Source organism: Tachypleus tridentatus, chromosome 13 (assembly GCF_004210375.1).
Source record: "Tachypleus tridentatus isolate NWPU-2018 chromosome 13, ASM421037v1, whole genome shotgun sequence".
Lineage (NCBI taxonomy): Eukaryota > Metazoa > Arthropoda > Merostomata > Xiphosura > Limulidae > Tachypleus > Tachypleus tridentatus.
Window position 1 is genome coordinate 196322214 of NC_134837.1, and position 24386 is coordinate 196346599.

At 34.4% G+C, this 24386-nt stretch overlaps 1 protein-coding gene across 2 annotated transcripts in view; it reads right to left on the reverse strand.

Annotated features, from left to right (window-relative positions):
• Positions 1-13305: 13305 nt before the first annotated feature.
• Positions 13306-24386, reverse strand: part of Vps28 (vacuolar protein sorting 28) — a 32502-nt gene continuing 21421 nt past the window's right edge. The window contains exons 5-8 of one of the 2 annotated variants that reach the window (XM_076477724.1): positions 20111-20212; positions 18993-19046; positions 17966-18057; positions 13306-13887 (exon numbers count right to left, since the gene is read on the reverse strand). In XM_076477724.1, the coding sequence (XP_076333839.1) occupies positions 13767-13887; positions 17966-18057; positions 18993-19046; positions 20111-20212 (369 nt within the window). In that variant the 3' untranslated portion in view covers positions 13306-13766. The remainder of the gene's footprint in view (positions 13888-17965; positions 18058-18992; positions 19047-20110; positions 20213-24386) is intronic. The other variant, XM_076477725.1, reaches the window with a different exon arrangement.

Here is a 24386-nt window from a genome sequence, read left to right on the forward strand (position 1 = left end):
TACTCTAGTTTAATGGCCCGGCATGGCCAAGCGTGTTAAGGCGTGCGACTCGTAATCTGAGGGTCGCGGTTTCGCATCCCAGTCGCGCCAAACATGCTCGTCTTTTCAGCCGTGGAGGCGTTATAATGTGACGATCAATCCCACTATTCGTTGGTAAAAGAGTAGCCCAAGAGTTGGCGGTGGGTGGTGATGACTAGCTGCCTTCCCTCTAGTCTTACACTGCTAAATTAGGGACGGCTAGCACAGATAGCCCTCGAGTAGCTTTGTGCGAAATTTAAAAATAAATAAATAATAATAATCTAGTTTGATAAATGTATATATTATATATATATATATATGTGTACATTCATTAAACAGCTAAGCATTGTACTTTTGCTGTAATGCTTTAGAGTCATCTATTAACACAAATTTTCTAGAAAACATACCAGAGACAACCTGAAAACTTGATTTTGTAATTTTTCCCTTTGTTTTATTTTTAAAGTATTGGGACGTTTCGAAACGATAGCGAAAAACAAACCCGCGGGAAATAATGAAAAGTTAGTTTGTTTCTTTGTTTTGAATTCCTCACAAAGCTACACGAGGGTTATCTGCACAAGTCGTCCCTAATTTAGCAGTGTAAAACTAGAGGGAAAACAGCTATTCATCACCACCAACCGCCAACTCGAGATCATAGTTTAATAAAATGTAGTTTAATAATATTGTAGTTTAATAAAATATTGTAGTTTAATAATATTGTAGTTTAATAAAATGTAGTTTAATAATATGTCGTTTAATAATATTGTTGTTTGATAATATTGTAGTTTAATGATGTTGTAGTTTAATAATATGTAGTTTAATAATATAGTAGTTTGATAATATTGTAGTTTAATAATACTGTAGTTTAATAATACTGTAGTTTGATAATATTGTAGTTTGATAATATTGTAGTACTTAAATATTTCGTCAGTTTTGCCATCCCCGTCACACCCAACATGTTCGCCCTTTCAGCCGTGGGGGTGTTATAAAGTTCCAGTCAATCCCACTATTAGTTGGGAAAAGAGTAGCGGTGGGTGGTGATGACTAGCTGCCTTCGCTCTAGTCTTACAGTGCTAAATTAGGGACGGCTGGCGCAGATAGCTCTCGTGTAGTATTGCGCGAAATTCAAAAACAAACAGTTTTGCCATTAATAAATTTTTTCCCTTCCTTTAATGTCCTTCAAACTTGCAATTAGTGAGGAAATCTACAATTTAATAAACACTACCTAACATTATGAAAATAATTGTTTCTAATTTGTAATATGTTCACACGATGACGTAAACTAATTTCATTCAACAACAGTATAAGAGATTTTTTTTTTTTTTCAGACTTACAGGTTAATTGGAACATATCTATTTTGACTTTTAACTGGGTTTTCAAAGTTTTCATTCACACAAATATATTTATCTATACACAACATGTAACATTCGTATGGTATTAAACACATTGTTTCTTTGTAACAATGATACTGGTTTACCAATTTCAAAACAAGTTACGCTATTCAAGTTATAAAGAACACTTTAATAGCGGATGTTTCCACTTTCACCTTCTCACATGAGTCCCTTAAGTAACTATGGTAACCACAGCAAACAAAAGAGTAAAATTTGTGTTTATAGAGTACGTGTAGAGTACAACACTCAGTAAATGGACAGATAATTAGATAGACTCTTTCTGTTGTTTGTAGATATTACACCGATAAATTATTCTAAAGCACAAAGTAACTGAATACGCATGTCAAGGAAGTCAGACCAAATAATTCTTCTATATTTACAAATTTTGTATTTGATTGTGTTTGTTTACGTTACCGTGGTTACCAACTGCTTGTAAAAATTACTTTTCAGTTCTGCTCTGAAGAAGAGAGGTAAAGACACCTACCTACACAGGGTTCGTCTCATACGCGTGTAGGAATGTGAACAAACACGAACTAATAACGAGCATTATGTTTACAATACGAGCTTAACTAAAAGCGCATTTTTATTAATTAATTAATTAATCAACAATAATTTACTACGACTGTTAACAAATTTATCTGATATGACATCTGCCAGTTTAGTTTAAAATGTCTTCTGCTTAGTAAAACAGAAAACTTGTCATTAGCGTTATTTGCCGTTATATTTTCGTTATTAGTATTACCATCCTAATGAACAATCTAAGAACTTTTGGTTAAGTTGAAGGTCTTAATTTGGAAGCTTTAATCAACCATTACTCTCCAATAACATTTTTTTTCTATACCTATTTAATAGCGCTGCTTTGAGAAAATTGTTGGAACGTTCTCTCGTGATTCATCGAATCAATAAGTACATTAAAACCATTGAGCTATGAGTAGCAGGAAATAGGTAACTTAATAGAATTATCAAAACTCCCTAAGGCACAGAAACTTATTTTGTATTCAAGTAGGCGCCTATAGGCTTAGTTCAACCTTGAATATATATTAATATTGAATTAATACAACGCATTAACAGCGCTTTTTAATAACGTGTATTTGTAATTATCTATATATGAAAGGAACGACGATCCATTAAGTTTATATACAAATAATTATTTAATAGCTTTGTCTTTTCTGTTGTGAAACAGGCATGGGTTTGGTTTGAATATCGCGTAATGCTACACTAGGGTTATTATATGTTACATGTCTCTAATTTAGTAATTACAAACTATAGAGAAGGTAATTCAGAAACATCACCCACCACCAACACTTGGGCTAATATTTTACCAACGAATAGTAGGACTGACCATTACATTGTAACGTTCCCGCAGCTAAGAGGGTGAGTATGTTCGGCCATGGGGATTCGAACCCGCCAATTGAGCGCCATAACTACCAGGCCCATACACAGAAGATAATACCATAGCTGAACCAATTACATCTGCCTGGATGGAAAACATCACCTAACAACCCACAAATGTAGAACGTTTTGTAAAAACGGTATCTGGCCAAACTATAAGTAAAGAACAAAACATCCTATCAGACGTGATGAATATATTCGCAAGTTAATCAAAACGTGATCAGAACAAGGTCGCTAGACAGGTTATCCATGTTACAGCTTTCTGGCCTGACATGGCCAAGTGGTTAAGGTGCTCGACTCGTAATCTGAAGGTCGCGGGTTCGAATCCCCATTATAATATACAAGTTCGCTCTTTCAACCGTGGAGACGTTCTAATGTGAAGGTCAATCCCACTATTCGTTGGTAAGAGAGTAGTCCAAGAGTTGGCAGTGGATGATAATGACTAGCTGCATTCCCTTTAGTCTTACACTGCTAAATTAGGTAAGGCTATCGCAGATAGCCCTCGTGTAGCTTTACACGAAATTCAAAACAAACCAAACCAATCTGAAGAGAAACCTTTAGGACTATTGAATTATCACTTGTTCAACTTTATACACTGGATAGTCGAGAAAGATCCGAGTAAATACTTATCGACGATTTAAAACATTTTAAGGTATCTTTGACGATAAAATATAACTGGTTGTTAAATAATCCAAACTTGTATAATTATTATTTCTGTAAAGTTTCCAATCAACATGAAATAATATGGAGGTGTAAGTATTTCAGTTTTATAGTGATTATGTCGTAAAACTGTTTAAAATGTAAAAATTATCAGACTCTTTAAAGTTTGAAAAAATGTAATACATTAAAAGTAATGATTATTAAACATTTTTATACATATATAGATACAGAAATTTTCAACTTGGACGACACATTATGCGCACGTGGACAAAACGACCAAGTCAAAGACCCTTAGAATTCAGGTATAAATATTTATAACGTTTAATTAATAACCGTAAAGAAAGCATCCATCTTTCAACTCTTACTCACCTTTGAACCACTTTTAAAGTGCACCCACGGGTATCAAAACTCAGTTTTAAGTTTACTTCTAACTTGTGTGGTATTCTCATGTGCAAGATTTTTTCCTTATAATAATTGGGTAAAATATGTTGAATAACTGAAGGTTCGACAGAAGCTGTTTCATAGAGCAAATTCAAATACGAGGGCTGTTCAAAAAATACGCGGACTGTTTGAATTGCGCGGCTCCAGTTGGTTCCAGGGGAATCCGCTTGGTGTCGCTAGGTTCGCACAAATCAGCTGATTACGACGCCATTTCCCGATTGCAGATATCTTCATTTGTGTATTAGCTACGCGGTTTTAAGTGAAGTGCGATTTTTTTCGTTTGGCGGATTTCAGAATGAATGACCTGAAGGAGCAACTCACTTTGAAATTTTGTGTTAAACTTGGAAACTCTGCGACTGAAACTTTTGCTATACTTAACACGGCTTACGGTGATGTTGCTATGAAGCGTACGGCATGTTTCAAGTGGCATGAACGTTTTAAGGATGGTCGACAATCCATTGAAGATGATGAGCGTCCTGGACGTCCTTCCACGTCAACTGACGACCCACACGTCGACAAAATCAACACCCTGGTGCGGGCAAATCGACGTCTGACTGTCAGGGAGCTTGCTGAAGAGTGTGGGATATCAGTTGGATCTTGTTACGAGATTTTGGCCGAAAAATTGAAGATGCACCGCGTTGCTGCGAAATTTGTGCCTCAGAACTCGTGAGTTTTTGGCCAAACACTCGATCACTGTTCTTCCCCACCCCCCTACTCACCTGACCTTGCTCCTTGTGATTTGTTCTTTGTCCCCAAACTCAAAAGACCCTTGAAAGGAAGAAGATTTGAGACGATTCCCGAGATTAAGGCAAATGCGACGAAGGAGCTGGAGGGCATTACAAAAGAAGCGTACCAGAAATGTTTCAACAAGTGGAAACACCGTTGGGATAAGTGTGTGCGTTGGGGAGGAGAGTACTTTGAAGGGGTCCCAGACCTGTAACTTCTAAATAAAGTACATTTTGTTTTATGACGTCAGTCCGCGTATTTTTTGAACAGCCTCGTACTGTGACTTTAACCGACTTCGAAGAACGAATGCAACTGGACATAATATGTCACAAAACAAGACAATCTTTATTAATAAAACAAATCAGAAAGTTAATGAATGAGTACGAAAGACGGCTCCATTACTGGAGTTTCCAGAAATCTCTGTGAAGAAGCAGCAATCTCTTGAAGAATTATTTCAGACTGAAAAAAATACTTCATTATATACATAGGATTGCTTTTGAATTTCGCGCAAAGCTACACGAGGGCTATCTGCGTTAGCCGTCCCTGATTTAGTAGTGTAAGACTAAAAGGAAAACAGCTAGTTATCACCACCCACTGCCAACTACTGGGCTACTCTTGTGCCAACGAATAATGGGATTGACCATCACATTTTAACGCCCTCACGGCTGAAAAGGCAAGCATGTTTGGTGCGACAGGAATTCCAATCCGCGACCCTCAGATTACGAGTAGAATGCCTTAACCCACCTGTCCATGCCGGGCATATACATAGGAAAGTAATTCTGTTCTTCCCCAGTGTGCTTGCACTATCATGATCATAGTTGGTCATGCCCATCGAAAAGTAAAGGAGGTTGTATTCTCACGTTAACACTTGACACCACAGTTGAAAAAATCACTGTCATCTTTCACATAGAGTTTTGCTTTACGGCAGTCTTTCCCACAATAAAACGCACGTGACACTATAGAGGAGTGACCCATAACAATAGGTAACTAGAGATTGTGTTTGAAAGAAAATCTACACAAAATGGATTATCTACATTGTACTAGCCGTGGGTACGAAACCCAAATATTTAATAAATTCCAAAGCTTACCAATGAACCACCCAAAAGTGGAGATGGACAGGTAACTCGAGAGAAAGGAACTTAATCACATTCCTTGACCTAGATTTTATTGTTAAACAACACAAACATGAATGTGCCAAAAAACATTAAAATTCTGGACGAAATTGAAAAGATTTCCTTGGACAATCAATCTTTCAAATCAACAAAACCCAGAGGCTGTAGATTATCATAGTTTTAATAGTTGGCCGACTAAAATCTTAAACAATCTAGGGCACTTTAAACATAGAGGACAGACTTATTTTCTTGTTAAATAATTTTTCAGACATACGCTGAGTTTCAAATTTAAAGGGGCCCATAGTCTCTCTGAACTATATCTTAAAAAATAATTATACTTCCTTATACCCAAACTATACAACTTTTAATGTCTTCTATTATTGTAAACAACGTCTCTTATAACTAATGCACAAACAAAAACTTCAGTTCATATGCTGCCATCTGGCGCGTGAATTTGCTTTAATAAAAACTGTATATATCTTTCTGTTTACAATATTATAGTACATAATGAAGAGCTAGTGGTTACATCAAAATTTTTCTGTTAATTTTTTAACTATATTGTACAAAGTGAAGAGCCAGTCATTACAACAAAACGATGTTGTTAATATATTTCTGTTTAGTATATTATACACAGTGAATAATTAGTCGTTACGTCAAGAAGTTGCTCCACCCACTTTTACCAGATTGATTTGATTCGATGTAAACTATAAGTTTTGGAATTAAATTTTTTATATTTCAAAGATGTAAAAGGATCACCGTAGTTTACCTTTTCGTGCGATAAGCCTGAAATACAATCGTGCTTCGTTCATATTTTTTCTTGCTTAAATAACATTTATTCGTATCGAACTGTGGACGCTGAAAAATGGGGCATTTCCCCCCGACTTGATGCGATTCCTTTGATATACAGTTTTATGATTTCAGTCAAAGCATATTATCACTTTATCTTCGATAGCCTGTATGTATATCGCTTTACCTTCATTTCAATAGCCTAAATGTACATCACTTTATCTTAACTGAAGCAAGCTTTTGTACTGACCTTAACCAAATTAAATCTTTACCGAATCGCTCTCGTATGTGACATTGAGGAAAATGAAAGTATCTCCAAAGAAACGTTAGTCACTCACCTTATATAATTAACGAACAGGATTCTCAAATGTGTTTAGAGAACTGACAAAACCTGATGTTTTTTGTTTGTTTTTTACTTTCGCACAAAGCTACACAAAGCCGTCCCTAATTTCGCAGTGTAAGAAGACTAGAGGGGCAGCTAGTCACGACCACCCGCCGTCACCTGTTGGGCTACTCTTTTACCAACAATAGTGGGATTGACGGTTACATTATAACGCCCTTACGGCGGAAAGAGCGAGCGTGTTTGGTGCGACAGGGATTGGAACCCTTGATCCTCACATTAGGAGTCGAGCGCCTTAACAACTTGGTCATGCAGGGCCCATAACCTGACATAAAATACTCGTTCTAAACAAGAGAACCAGATATTGACAACATACTGTTATTTTCGCATTCGCAACCATTAATACCGAATTATATACCACAGTTCAGAGTTGTAAGTGTGGTGTATTTAGTTGTCTTTGAAACACCAGTGAACCCATAGTTAAAAGGTTTGTAATATTGATGCAAATAATTTATCATTCTGAATTATTCAACAGACAAGCTGTTTAGAATATTAGAAATAAACATGAATCTCAGTCTATCACGGGCCCGGCATGGCCAAGCGTGTTAAGGCGTGCGACTCGTAATCTAAGGATCGCGGGTTTGCATCCCGATCGCGCCACACATGCTCGCCCTTTCAGCCGTGGGGGCGTTATAATGTTACGCTCAATCCCACTATCCGTTGGTAACAGAGTAGTCCAAGAGTTGGCGGTGGGTGGTGATGACTAGGTGCCTTCCCTTTAGTCTTACACTGCTAAATTAGGGACCGGTAGCACAATTAGCCCTCGAGTAGCTTTGTGCGAAATTCCAAAACAAACAAACAAACAAACAAGCCAGGTGGGTTAAGGCGTGCGACTCGTAATCTGAGGGTCGCGGGTTCGCATCCCTGTTACACCAAGCATGCTCGCCCCTTTTTTTTGGTCCGGCATGGTCAGGTGGTTAAGGCAATCGAATCGTAATCCAACGGTCGCGGGTTCGAATCCTTGTCACACCAAACATGCTCATCCTTTAGGCCCGGCATGGCCAAGCGTGTTAAGGCGTGCGACTCGTAATCTGATGGTCGCGGGTTCGCATCCCCGTCGTGCCAAACATGCTCGCCCTTTCAGCCGTGGGGGCGTTATAATGTGACGGTCAATCCCACTATTCGTTGGTAACAGAGTAGCCCAAGAGTTGGCGGTGGGTGGCGATGACTAGGTGCTTTCCCTTTAGTCTTACACTGCTAAATTAGGGACGGCTAGCACAGATAGCCCTCGAGTAGCTTTGTGCGAAATTCAAAAACAAACAAACAGTCTATCACTGAATGGATCAGTTATCGCTGCTCCTTAAACTGGTTAAATCGACAAATACTGAATCATGTTTTATTGATTAAAATATGTCGTTATTATTGCATTTTCAGTTCAAAACTCTGCTCTTTGTCCATCACTGGGAAACACACCCCGTATTTCAGAGTTCTTAAATTTACCGCTACCTCACCAGGCAAACGTTAAGATCCATAATTCTAGAGTTAAACCCAAGAATTCTGATATTATTTTTCGTTATACCGACGATTTGCTGTGAATTCACAATCTTTATATCGTACATTTTAAAGCAGCTAACAGTCTTTCTCTGAAGGTTGAAGAACCAACAGAATCATGTTTACAGAACATACAATGCCCAGGTTCAAAAATTCATACTTTAAGCTCAAGGTTTTTTATTACTGTTTTAAATAGTTCTCATCATTCACTCATCCTGATTATACAATTTTCATTTTACGTATTATTTGTTTTGCATTTATAAAATAGTCCTCATGTCAAGCTAATCTTTGTGAATTTTTGAGATGTCTCTTAGACACTTTATTTTAACAGGATCTGAAGATCTAACGAGAGTAAAAAATAATAATAATCAGGAAGTAGAAATAGGAGCACCAAGTAGGAAACATGGTGGAAATGGACGGAATAACATTACAATACCTTGTAGTTTTTAATAATATGTAATATCAAATTGAATGTGGCTGTTTTTCTTTACCTTTTGGCGTTTCTATTCCCTCTTTGTAATTTATTTAAAACTCCTTTTTACAATTGTCTCATAATGCTTTGTTGTCTTTTGCGCCAAGTATCGTAAGTGACTAGGATCTAGGCCTAATTTCACGTAGCTTCTTAGAGCTATTTATCGACAGTTCCTGGCTTTTGTTGATATCTTTGCAATAGTTTTCTTCCATCTGGTCAGAGTGATCGCCTTTTCTTTAGCTGTATTAATGGCTAAGACTTGTATCTTATCTCTATTCTTGCAGTAATGTTCATTTCGCTGGGACAGACTTTTAAATATTATGAGTGTAAGATTTTCTCCCTTTCTTTCCTTAAAAAAGCATATTTTAAAAATCACACGTTTCAAAGTACATCCTCACATGTCAATATGTCACAGTTTCAAAAATATACAAAGACAAATTATACAACTTACGGTTTTTGCTTTCAGTGTAGGCTAAAAAAAAAGTTGCGGGAGACGTCGGCACCGGTAGGGTTCGTCCTTGCATGTACAAAAACAATCATGCACCCGTACGTGACATGAGGGCAAGTTGTTACTTGGCAACTCACAGAGCGTGCTCCTAATCATAGAATACGGCTAGTAGTATTTCTTTAGGTTGTTAAAAGTTTTGGAAAATAGTTATTATTATTACCAAGGTTATAAGTAAAGCTAAGAAAAACGCTTTTAGCCAAGGTAGCTTAATTAAATCATATGCATTTAGGTTTGCATGAGGTAAAGGCAGGAGTAAAATATGCTTTTCCAACAATATTAGTCAGTCACTCAGATAGCCAGATTGGTAGCTGTCCTTAAATTAGCAGTAAACGACTAAACAAAGAGGGCAGCTAGTCAGCACCACCCACCACCAATTCTTAGGCTACTCTTTTCTCAACAAATAGTGAAATTGCCCGTAACATTATAATGCTCACACAATTGAAGGAGCATGTTTTGTGGCGCAGAGATTCGAACTCGCGACCCTCAGATTATGAGTTGAGCATCCTAACAGCCTGGCCATGGCAAGCACAACATTAGTAAAGTAGCCAGTTAGTCAGATTGACAAATTTGTGGTTTTGTGAATTTTTTTGTTTTTAATCTACAAAATTTAAAAGTGTTTTAAACGGCTCGTTACTTTACAGTTGTTTTTTTACTATTCAACAATACGTGTAAAGTCATTACAGAGTTCTGTTTATGCACTGTTTGCAGAGTTAGTGATTTTGACTTGTACTACACATCTGTCCCATTCCTACAATAAGTACCACAACACTTGTGATAGAATCCACATGGAAGAAGTCCTCAGCACCATTTCATCCCCTGATAGAACCTCATCACGATATCATTCACAATGGGTTCGAATTCCTTTTGGTATCTCAATATTATCAGGATGAAGTGAATAAAATTACATGTGTGGTGCTGCATTTTAATTTTTTTTTTATCAGGATAATGGGTTGGATTTTCACCTGACCCTCTCTTCAATAGATCAGGCATGGCTGATAATACACGACACTTAGCAAAAAGATGGAGTAAACAGATTGGCATGAATTTCACGCAAAGCTACACGAAAGAATATCTATGCTAGCCAAAGACAATTTAGTAGTGTAAGCCTAGGCCCTAGAGGGAAGGCAGCTAGTCATCGCCATCCAGTGCCAACTCTTTCGCTACTTTTTAATCAAAGAATAATAGATTAACTGTCATATTATAACGTCCCCACGACTGAAAGGGCGAGCATGGATATCACAGTTCTGATAAGAGGTGTTTATAACAGTGAAACACAACTATTAAATTATATATACACGTGTATATTGTATGCACTTAAAAATAATGCAGTTTATCCTTTACATGAATAATTTCATATCCTTCATTGCTACTAAACATAAATATTTTAAACTTTATTGGTATACATTTGTTTTTCCAAAATGTATAAACATGAAATGGAATCCTTATAGCAGTTAAACAAACTAATTAAAGCTTATTAAAATACCTTTATCTCATTTATTTATTTTTCAAATTCACTTGGTCTGAAATTTTATTTAAATGTATTATTCATTTGAAAAGTGTATTCTACTTGCAAAACGACTTCAATGAGTGTATGGCCCACATGGGCAGGTGGTTAAGGAGCTCGACTCATAATCCGAAGGTCTCAGGTTCGAACCCCCGTCACACTAAACATGCTCGCCCTTTTAGCCGTGGGGCGTTATAATGTCACGGTCAATCCCACTATTCGTTAGTAAAAAGGTAGCCCAAGAGTTGGCGGTGGGTGGCGATGATTAGCTGCCTTCCCTCTAGTCTTACACTTCTAAATTAGGGACGGCTAGCGTAGATAACTCTCAAGTAGTTTTGCCCGAAATTCAAACCAATGAGTGCACTTAGAACGACATACTGGAGTGTCCAATGTGTTGTATCGTACAAAAGTGTATATCGAGGTAGAGAAGTGTGATACGGTGTTTTAAAGGTTCGCCATAGTAGGAACCAAAGTGAAAGAAGATTAGATTTGTTTGTAAATATAGTAATGTTGGTACAAATTACACTCAGCAGCTGAAATAATAAACGAATGTTCTTGACAAATCATATGAGGCTAATAATAAATACCATGGTTGTTTTTTTAATAATCATTCTTTATATCTATTCTAAACTTTAAAATATGCCTTATTTGAAAACCGTGGGTGGAATATTATTTAGCGTGCTCTTCCATTGAATTTTAGGATTAAGGGTTCACATAATGTTTAACAAAAACAAGTTCCTCAGTGGGATCCAACAATCAAATCCCACTATCTAGATATATAAATGCACCCAAAGATTTGCAGGTGGAGTTAACTAATTATCTTCATTCTATTCTATCAGTTGAAAAATAGAAATGTCCAAGTGAAGATTTTGTTTCTCTTCCTAAGACTTGTAAACAGACAGATCGTTCCTGGTCCGAATTGTATTGGTGCTAAAAATCACTGCGATATGGTACAAATACATGTTTAATTATACCATGTTTTATATTAGAATGGCCTAGAAGTGTAGAAATACTGTATGTTTAGTACCAGGACGTGCAAGAAGTTAGTACAGAATCACAGTATATTTAGTACCAGGACTTGCTAACTTCTTTAACTTATTTACTCCCAAGTGGTAGTAACTTTTTTCTTATTATTTTTATTTTTCAATTTTTTTTCCTTCTTTACTTTGGAGAGCAGTCACCTTCCCACAACTGTCTGCAGGCAGTGAAAGGTGATATAGATGTGGGACATTGTGGGCTTGACCATCCACATCTCGCTCTCCTAATTTCTGTTTCTACTCCTTTATTTTTTCTTTATGTGAGGCTGGCGAATGGAGGTTGAGATTAATAGACGGTTTATCCCACCACAATGTTAGTCCTACTTCTGTAGTCACCTCCAAAACCTAGGGTACATTTTATATCCCACATTATAGCTTGCACCCTGGATCCTTTCAATTAGTGCAGCGTTTTTTATTTTTTAATTTATTTTTTGTTTTGGCTTGTTTTTGGTTATAACAAACTAATGCTTACTGCATAATATATATTAGTAGTATGTAACAAAAATACCGTAGTTTGGTACCATCTCTTGGAGTACTTTCTAGCACTAAACAAACCACAATTCTACACCGAAGTTTAGTGTGTTCAAATATTAAATAAAGCGTGATTCTATATTACCTTATACCACGTCCTAGTACTAGAGATACAGTGATTACATGTTGTAACATTACCATACTGTAATCATAAGTCCTGAAAACAGTGTAACCAGAAAAGATGCTCTTCCCCTCCTGCAAAAAGTAATCGAGTCTTCTGCATTTAGTTCTCTATAATTGTGGTTATGATTCTCGCTCATTGATATCTCTTAACAAAATAATAGAGCTTCTATTTAGTTCAAGGAGAGAATTCCTTGTCCGTAATTCTTAAGTTTCTTAGTTGTGAGAAAGAGAGGCTCCAGAGGGATGGGGGCAAGTGGGCATTACTTATGTCACTTGTCTTATAACAAGACATACTGATAAAATAAGAAAAAAACTGTCGCTGACAGTGTTGTCTCTCGCTTGCCTATAACAATGTACTGAGAATTACCAATCATGTGGTAATGCACCTGAATAGAAACGATGTTCCGCCTTTTCTGTAAGGAGTCCTGGTTCGTTAAAAGGTCTGTTTAGTTTTCAACGTGATCTGTTCTCCAGATATCCATCTTGTGAGGATAAACCTATCGATATATTCACTGGTCTATTATCAAGCAATTTTCTTAACGTTCATACAATAATACACGTTTTTTTTTGTTGTTTTTTTTTCAAATAGAGATCACTTTACACTAATACATGTACAGTCTATGTATTTATTAAACAATTTGAAATTCACTAATTCAGTTTTGTATTAAATAAATTTCCTGCTCTTTCCCCCCATTATTAACCAGACCTACCACACGTTTTTAACTGTCAAATTTTATTGTAATGTGCATTTTCAGCAGTTTTTACCAGATTAAAGGCTATATAACATCAGTTTTTACCAAATTAAAGACTATATGACAGAAGTTTTTACGAGATTAAAGACTATATGACTAAGAACAACTTCGTCTATTTTAATAATGAGAAGAAAAAAAAAGGGGGGTGGGGATAAATACACTATTGAATTATTGGGTCCAGATAGGAATTTAAACCTAATTATAATAATACAGGAATTATATGGAAAAGTAATAAAAGTAGCATCTTAACTATTTATTTACAAGATAGTTCAAATAACTTTCATCACTGGTCAACAATTGTACAATCAACACAAAGAATATTAATTTACTTGACCACTAACAAGTATTAATCTTCTTTGTAGAGACCTAACCCTGAAAAATCTTGAAAAACATTTAACACATCTTCGTTCTTCTGTACTGTACATTCAGGCTTCATGTAAGAGGTTATTGAAAGCATTGTAGAACGTGTCCAGGTCAAAGATCAGTTGACGAACCTGGACAGCAGTCAACTCATCTGAAGCTGTCATAGTGGACATAGTCTGTAACCTAAATATCCACAAATAAAGTTGTTTGTGATTCCACAATAACTCCTAACAAAATAGACTGCTTTCGATAACCATTACTTTTAGATGGTTTGTTTTAAACATGGTTATTTCTTGTAAACAATTAATTTCTATGACACAGTGTACAGAATATTTAGATTATGTTTCTTAACAGAAGACTCCTCCAATGTCTAGTTCTTAAATTTTGCTCTTTTTCCATACACATACTTAAACATGTTTCATTTTGCATGTTAGAGCGACATGGCTAAAGAACCACACAAGAAATTTCAATTGCTTGTTTTAAAGGGAAACAGCAAGCCAAAAGTTCCAAATAAAATAAAATGGATATTTACAAGTGGTCAGGTTCTAAGATAAACCAAGTGTCATACACATTACACACATATGGTAATAAGCTAAAAGGTAGTTATAGATGACTCACTACATAAGTTTCACAAGATGAAACAACTAAAACTTGAACAGTGGTTACAAAACAGGCCTTGTTTATAGTCAAATTATCCATACAACAGTTCACTAACAAAACTAAAACAAGACAAAAAAACACTGTATAAAACCACACCTCAGACATTACAAACAAATAGCCATCTGGTCAGCAGCTTTAAAATGTAGTAAAATAAATATAATATGTATTTACATTTAAATGTATTGCATTTAACTTCTTACTTTTCACAGGTCAAAACTCTACATCCACTACTGTATGACTAAATACCCAGACAAGAGAGAGAATTTCTAAACCTAAAGGATATCTTATCTTCACTACACAACTCCTAAGTTTTGCTTTTGACAGTTAGTGTGATGTTTCTCATATTTTGGAGGTAACATTCTACTTCTATAATATAGCTGACAAGTAATGGTAATCACAAAAACAAAACTCAAAACTAATAAAATAACTGACAAACAATGGTAGTCACTTAAACAAAAGTTAAAGAATTTCAATAATAAACAGACACCAATGCAAGGGAATTTCCACAATAACAGACAACACTGTATGAAGCAAAAGTTAAAGATTTTCAATAATAAACAGACACCAATGCAAGGAAATTTCCACAATAACAGACAACACTGTATGAAGCAAAAGTTAAAGAAGTTCAATAATAAACAGACACCAATGCAAGGGAATTTCCACAATAACAGACAACACTGTATGAAGCAAAAGTTAAAGAAGTTCAATAATAAACAGACACCAATGCAAGGGAATTTCCACAATAACAGACAACACTGTATGAAGCAAAAGTTAAAGAAGTTCAATAATAAACAGACACCAATGCAAGGGAATTTCCACAATAACAGACAACACTGTATGAAGCAAAAGTTAAAGAATTTCAATAATAAACAGACACCAATGCAAGGGAATTTCCACAATAACAGACAACACTGTATGAAGCAAAAGTTAAAGAATTTCAATAATAAACAGACACCAATGCAAGGGAATTTCCACAATAACAGACAACACTGTATGAAGCAAAAGTTAAAGATTTTCAATAATAAACAGACACCAATGCAAGGAAATTTCCACAATAACAGACAACACTGTATGAAGCAAAAGTTAAAGAATTTCAATAATAAACAGACACCAATGCAAGGGAATTTCCACAATAACAGACAACACTGTATAAACCAAAAGTTAAAGAAGTTCAATAATAAACAGACACCAATGCAAGGAAATTTCCACAATAACAGACAACACTGTATGAAGCAAAAGTTAAAGAAGTTCAATAATAAACAGACACCAATGCAAGGGAATTTCCACAATAACAGACAACACTGTATGAAGCAAAAGTTAAAGAAGTTCAATAATAAACAGACACCAATGCAAGGGAATTTCCACAATAACAGACAACACTGTATGAAGCAAAAGTTAAAGAATTTCAATAATAAACAGACACCAATGCAAGGGAATTTCCACAATAACAGACAACACTGTATGAAGCAAAAGTTAAAGAATTTCAATAATAAACAGACACCAATGCAAGGGAATTTCCACAATAACAGACAACACTGTATGAAGCAAAGTTAAAGAAGTTCAATAATAAACAGACACCAATGCAAGGGAATTTCCACAATAACAGACAACACTGTATGAAGCAAAAGTTAAAGATTTTCAATAATAAACAGACACCAATGCAAGGAAATTTCCACAATAACAGACAACACTGTATGAAGCAAAAATTAAAGACACCAATGCAAGGGAATAATAAACAGACACCAATGCAAGGAATTTTCCACAATAACAGACAACACTGTATGAAGCAAAAGTTAAAGAAAGAAGTTCAATAATAAACAGACACCAATGCAAGGAAATTTCCACAATAACAGACAACACTGTATGAAGCAAAAGTTAAAGAAGTTCAATAATAAACAGACACCAATGCAAGGAAATTTCCACAATAACAGACAACACTGTATGAAGCAAAAGTTAAAGAAGTTCAATAATAAACAGACACCAATGCAAGGGAATTTCCACAATAACAGACAACACTGTATGAAGCAAAAGTTAAAGAATTTCAATAATAAACAGACACCAATGCAAGGGAATTTCCACAATAACAGACAACACTGTATGAAGCAAAAGTTAAAGAATTTCAATAATAAACAGACACCAATGCAAGGGAATTTCCACAATAACAGACAACACTGTATGAAGCAAAAGTTAAAGAAGTTCAATAATAAACAGACACCAATGCAAGGGAATTTCCACAATAACAGACAACACTGTATGAAGCAAAAGTTAAAGAATTTCAATAATAAACAGACACCAATGCAAGGGAATTTCCACAATAACAGACAACACTGTATGAAGCAAAAGTTAAAGAATTTCAATAATAAACAGACACCAATGCAAGGGAATTTCCACAATAACAGACAACACTGTATGAAGCAAAAGTTAAAGAAGTTCAATAATAAACAGACACCAATGCAAGGGAATTTCCACAATAACAGACAACACTGTATGAAGCAAAAGTTAAAGAAGTTCAATAATAAACAGACACCAATGCAAGGGAATTTCCACAATAACAGACAACACTGTATGAAGCAAAAGTTAAAGAATTTCAATAATAAACAGACACCAATGCAAGGGAATTTCCACAATAACAGACAACACTGTATGAAGCAAAAGTTAAAGAATTTCAATAATAAACAGACACCAATACAAGGGAATTTCCACAATAACAGACAACACTGTATGAAGCAAAAGTTAAAGAATTTCAATAATAAACAGACACCAATGCAAGGGAATTTCCACAATAACAGACAACACTGTATGAAGCAAAAGTTAAAGAATTTCAATAATAAACAGACACCAATGCAAGGGAATTTCCACAATAACAGACAACACTGTATGAAGCAAAAGTTAAAGAATTTCAATAATAAACAGACACCAATGCAAGGGAATTTCCACAATAACAGACAACACTGTATGAAGCAAAAGTTAAAGAATTTCAATAATAAACAGACACCAATGCAAGGGAATTTCCACAATAACAGACAACACTGTATGAAGCAAAAGTTAAAGAATTTCAATAATAAACAGACACCAATGCAAGGGAATTTCCACAATAACAGACAACACTGTATGAAGCAAAAGTTAAAGAAGTTCAATAATAAACAGACACCAATGCAAGGGAATTTCCACAATAACAGACAACACTGTATGAAGCAAAAGTTAAAGAATTTCAATAATAAACAGACACCAATGCAAGGGAATTTCCACAATAACAGACAACACTGTATGAAGCAAAAGTTAAAGAAGTTCAATAATAAACAGACATCAATGCAAAAGAATTTCCACAATAACAGAGAACATTGATAGGTAAAACAACTTTCAAAACATACAGTTGAAATGAATTAAAGTGCAGAACTTCCATAGTAATAGAAAACTCAGTATCAAGCATAATGTTTTACAAAATAGGTTTGTTTTGTTTCTTTAGATGAGAGAGGGTCAGGATTTTCAGAGTAAATTTCCAGGGTAAATTGATTTATTTTAATTCCTAACATATTTATCATTATACAATTATTATTTATTTTCTTTACATTACTGCTGTTTAGAGTGAGTTGCAGCTTACCATTCATTTAGTTTAGTTCGACCTTCAAAATCCTCAGGCACTAAACTTAGTCGACACATAGTATCATACAGGTCCTTTAAATCTGGTTGCAGCTGTGTGAAATCAGACAAAACAACACCAATTTCAAGTTATTAACACTGAGTTTTACTTTTTGTATGAGATAACACTAGATGTTAAAGAACCTAACACTGAATATAACAACCAGAAGCGAAAAATCACATCTAGTAGGCTGGACATGTATTGAATCACCATATTTCATGTTTCTTTGGTTAAGTCAAATATTCAGGGATATTAAATTGCAAAACATATATATAAGGTTGTATTTTACAGTTTTATGTCATACAAAACATTTTAGTTCTATTTATGTTTACTTACCATGAAGCATTGTCATGGTTACATAAAAGATTCATTCTAAGATAATTTTTTTTTCCATTTTCCAAGTACATGTTTTATCACTAAAAAATAAAATGTAAGCACTATAAATATGAACTTTTTATAACAATTAATGTATCTTACTAATAATGGGACTGTTCAAAATGTAACTTTAAATCTACAACATTTATAGAGACACTCTTTCTTCAAATATAAACTTAAATATATGTACATCGATATTATGACAACAAAGGAAAGATCCATTATTGCTTAAACTTCCAGTGTAAAACAGATTGAAAATGAAATCCTAAAACTTAAAGTTTTTAAACCATAAATTATTAAATAAGCACTTCAATTAGGTATAACAATCACACTGAAGTATAGAAGATTTTAAAAATTACTCCAGACAAGCACTTTAAATCCTTCTTCTGGTGGCCAAAAGTTAATTTACGAAGTGCTGTTCTTTTTATATATATGGTACAAAATCTTAATTTTCTGGTGTTAAATGTCAAAATTTGTTTAGAAAATAGACCAACAAGTATAATACGTGCTAGAAATTAACCAAGTGTGACTATCACAGTTATTAGGCCTACACTTCACAGTATCTTGCTATCTTTTAGTATTTAATACTAGTAACTATTTTAATGAAACATACCTGATCCATGGATTTAATATCCAGTCTGAGCTTGTCCAGTATTGTGATACACAGCTGTAAAAATTAATAACAGATGGACATGATTACTAATATTTGCTGAAAAATGCAACCACCTTAAATAGTTGTTAACAGTGTATTAAGTTTCCTGTCAAATATTAATTTCATTTACATTTTTAGCACCATCCAGTAACTCTTAGTACTGTAATGAATCAGGTACACAGCAGTTTAACCAAATATTCCTTAGTACCATTACCAATGATCAAGTGAACAGTAGTTTGGTGTTGACATGATATCTCTTAGTACCATTATCAATGGCCAAATGAACAGTAATTGGGTACTGACCTGATATTCCTTAGTACTATTATCAATGACCAAATGAACAGTAGTTGGGTACTGACCTGATATTCTTTAGTACTATTATCAATGGCCAAATGAACAGTAGTTGGGTACTGACCTGATATTCCTTAGTACTATTATCAATGACCAAGTGAACAGTAGTTGGGTACTGAACCTTAGTAGACCAAGTTGGGGTACTGACCTGATATTCCTTAGTACTATTATCAATGACCAAGTGAACAGTAGTTATTCCTTAGTACTTCAATGACCTGATACTCTTTTCCTTAGTGCTATGAATGGCCAAATGAACAGTTTAGGTACTGACCTGATATTCCTTAGTACATATCAAGGTTACTGACCTGATATTCCTTAGACTATTATCAATAACAGTAGTTCAATATCTTTTAATGATATCATTCAAAAGTTAAAGCTGCCAATGACAAAAAGTTTGCTTTAAAAGAAACTGCATCTTGCTCATACAAGTAACATTCTTTGCTTTGTTTTTGGTATTTGTAAAAAACTGTTTCTTGACCACCAGTCCACAAACAGGCACTGTTCTATCAGAACCATCATGCTGGTCAGTAGAACTCCAGAAAAGCTTGCAGAATATTTGTATAATATAGAATGTACTGGTTTTCTTTTGTAATTTTCGTAAATGATCTACTACAGCATAGGAAAACACCAAGTTGGTCCCTGGTATTTGTAAATGTTGCTTTAAAAGATTATAGTTTATTAATACACAATAGTAATAATACTATCTGCTAACTTTAAAAGTAACTTACAGATACAATACTAGCAATGCTCTTGCTGGTATTTCCTTTATCATCTCTTATTGTGATTGGTCTATCTTCTTTTATTCTCTCCATTGCTGCAGGACAATCCAACTGAATAAGATTGCAAAACATATTATCACTGAAAGTTCTAGTGTATTGTTATCACATAAGATGTTTTTAAACCTTTCACATTTAATAAAACCTACGTCAACGTAGTTCTATATCACCATTTTATACAAATAACTTCTGTATTACAATTAAAAAGAAATTCTAAACTTAAATCAGAATACATTAAGATAATGTATGGTTTTCTAATCTCTTGTAGAGACTACATTCAGTTGAATTAGTGGTCAGTAATTAAACTTCATATACATAAGACACAGCTGGCTACATCAGAGGAGTGTTTACTTTTCATACAAATGTGGTATTTGCAGGCATACCATGCACTTTCAACCTTCTCATTTTAAGTATTGTCAAGAGTATTTGTTTACTTTATGGCTCTATAGGTTTCATACAATACATGGCCAAGAGAGCTGTTAAGTTGATATTTATTTAGCTGCTTTTGATAATTTTCATTTTATTGAGGTTACACCTGTCTTGCACATTGGTGGCCTGGCAATAATGTGCAACATGTTCAAGAATCTGGAGATCACTGTTGTGTGGTATTTCAAGGTAACATCCTTCCCTACATAGGGCCAGCATGGCCAGGTGGTTAAGGCTCTTGAGTCGTAATCTGAGGGTTGCAGGTTCGAATTCCTGTCATGCCAAACATGCTTGCCCCTTCAGCCATGGGGCATTATAATGTGATGGTCAATCCAACTATATATTCACTGATAGAAGATTAGCCCAAGAGTCGACAGTTGGTAGTAATGACTAGTTGCCTTCCCTCTAGTCTTACACTGCTAAAGTAGGGAAGGTTAGCTCAGATAGCCCTCATGTAGCTTTCGGTGAAATTAAAAACAAACTTTCCTACTTTTGAACAAGAATGACCAGACACATGGGTAGTATTAGTCACTATAGTAAGTCCAACATTCAGGTATTAGATCTGAAGTTCAGAAAAACATGATCTTTATACCTGCTGTTGCATATGAAATGTTGGATTTTTAAATAAAAATTTGAAATAAGTACATCTTTTTGTTGTTTAATTTATTTAATCAAAGTAAGCTCCTGTAGATTCAATACACTTCTGCCAATGAGATGTAAGTTTATAAATGTCATATTTAAAGAACTGGAGTCCTTTGATGCAATGAAGTCTTTAAAAGCACTCTCAACTGACCTTTGGTTTGCAAACGTTTTCCCTTTAAAAATATGTTCAAATATATAAAAAAAGTAATAATCTGTAGGTGAAAGGTATGGTGAATGTGGTGGGTGAGGTAAAATTTCACAGTGAAGTTCATTTACTTTTTGGACAGTAAAACGTGAGACACAAGGTCAAGCATTGTCATGAACCAGTATGGGTCCACTGTGACTGACTATTGCTGGATACTTTCATGACAACATTTGACGCATAACTTCAAATTAATAACAACATTTCTCTACTGTTACTGTTTCTCCTGGGTTTGAGAATGAATAATGAATCACACCTGCTGACAACCACCAAACACTGATCATAAGCTTTTTATGGTAAAGAGCTGATTTTGCCATATGTTTTGGTATTTCTTCATAGTCAAGCCATTGTGCAGATCATTGTCAATTGTTGTAAAGAATCTATGTTTCATCACAGGTGACAATGCTATGGAGAAATGGATTGCTTTTGTTGCGATTGTTTGATGATTTTCAGTCAATCTGTGAGGTACCCAATTGTTTTAAGATGTCTGGAAATTGTTAAGTAATTAACATTAAGTTTGCCATCAAGTTCTCTCACAGTTTGTCAGGTATCCGATTCAACTAAGGTCTTAAATGTTTCCTCATTAATGGTTGTCTGAGGGCAGTCCTGATACTCCTTTCCAAGGCTTGTGTGACCAGAGCAAAATATCTCTTAATTCAACACTGTGCTGTGCATCACTAGCTGTACCATCACTAAATACATGATGATATTATGAGCTGCTGTTGTCGCAGTATGACCAAGCTTGAACTCAAATATGAAAATTAAGTACAAATCAGTATAAATGAGATTTAGTTTCTGAAATAAGAAAAATAATGAACCAGACAACATACTATATTATTCTGACAAACTTACAATAATGCTTCTCTTCCAGCCACAAAAACTGAGTTTTAAATTTGCAAGTGAAAATTTGACATTTCATGTGCAACTGCGTGATATTCCATATATATATATATATATATATATACACATACACAGGATTTTTTTTTATTTTTTAAATTTTAACTAACACCTGTGGCTTTATTATCCCAAATAAAGCTGCAAAGGCAAATATGCTGATTGAAATTTAATAACAAAAACTATATATATGTAGTATAAAAGTTATTTTTCTAAACTCTTCATCAAAATTTTGAAAGATCTTAAGTAAATCTTGAAGAAACGTGCAGGTTTAATTATTTTATGAATCCAGCAAGAGTGACCTTTCAAATCTATATGCAAGTTTTGAGCTTCAATTAATAAAGATTGTTTTCACTGTTTGTTACACACACACACACAAAACATTGTGCCATGCATTTTTTTGTCCAAGCTCATTCAGTCATAGCTAAATTCAGCATTACTTCCTAACACATCATTCCAATCCTCCTGTTATAAGGAAGAACTACATGACATTCTTTGTAGAAATCAGTTCTGCCTGAAAATGTTACTTAGATTGGCTAGAATGCTGGCATATTTTGTAAATGATTACTACAGAGCTTGAAATCAACTGGGAAATAAGTTAAGTGACTGTTAAATTAAAGCAGAGAATTTACACTTCCACATTAAATAGTAACACTATCAAGAAACCAACTGCAATTGTAAGGCCAAGTATTACCACCTTAAAAACAAATGTTATTTTTTGAAACCTTTACAAAATTACATCTTTACAATTTAATCTTGAAAATTTGCAAAATAACCTATGAGGTATTGTTTTCAACTACTTGTTTCATTGCTAGTTTTCACAGTACCATAACTTGGTGAATTAGTCATATATGAAACAACAAGAAATATGAAGACATTCTTTTGGACCTTTTATTTTTTTCATAAGTAAGCAGACTTAGTGGTTTGGAAAATTTCTTTTCCTTAAATAACTGCTTGTTCCCAGCATGATAAAAAATATTCTTTAAAACATGGTTAAAAGTTGAATATCTTTTATTGTGTACAACATTAATATTCATGAAAAACTGCAAAAACAAGAGCTGTAATTAATGTGAAATTAAGAGTGAAATTTCTTACATTTTGATAAAAAGCTATAATCAAAATTTCAAGCTTGTTTTCAATTAACGTATCCATAATTAAATAGCACAATTCTGATTAAAAATTCAGTGTACAGGTTCACATACAAAACAAGTTGTAATGGTTTTTATATTAAACCCAAAATTCAATCACTTTCGAAGAGTTCACTATTCATCCTGAAAAAACCATTACAACTTTCTGGTATTCTCTAAAGTTCAAATAATTTTGCAGTAACTGTTTTTCCGTTGTTTTTTTTAATGTTTAAATTGAAAGATACAAACATTAAACATTTTCACAGGTCAACATCTATTTGAAATGTATGAAAGTTAGTAACACTGTCCGAGTTGGTACTCGTATTACCCTTACTAACTAACCTCTTAAAAGAGGTGATAAAGTTTACTAAGAGTAACACACATGGCTTGGCTAATCTTCCTTCTCCAAGTATACAACATGAATTGAGCACTCATCTGAAATACTGCTGCAAAAAAGGTATATTCTATAGCTCACTGGCTAAAACAGGTTCACCTTTGCTTTTAACAAAATAAATTTATTTTGTATTACCCTTACTAACTAACCTCTTAAAAGAGGTGATAAAGTTTACTAAGAGTAACACACATGGCTTGGCTAATCCTCCTTCTCCAAGTATACAACATGAATTGAGCACTCATCTGAAATTCTGCTGCAAAAAGGTATATTCTATAGCTCACTGGCTAAAACAGGTTCACCTTTGCTTTTAACAAAATAAATTTATTTTGTGTTAGGAAAACAAAAGATATCTTTTAATCCCACAAAATAGTACAATTACCATTTATTAAATAAGTAAATTAATAATGTGATTAAAAAATATTTCAGAATTAATCTGTTGAATAACTCAGTCAAACCAATAAATTTAAAACTTCTGCATTTAAAAGCATGTTTCAGTTGGAAGAGTTCTGAGAGTGAATAATGAAGAATAATTGTAACTAACGG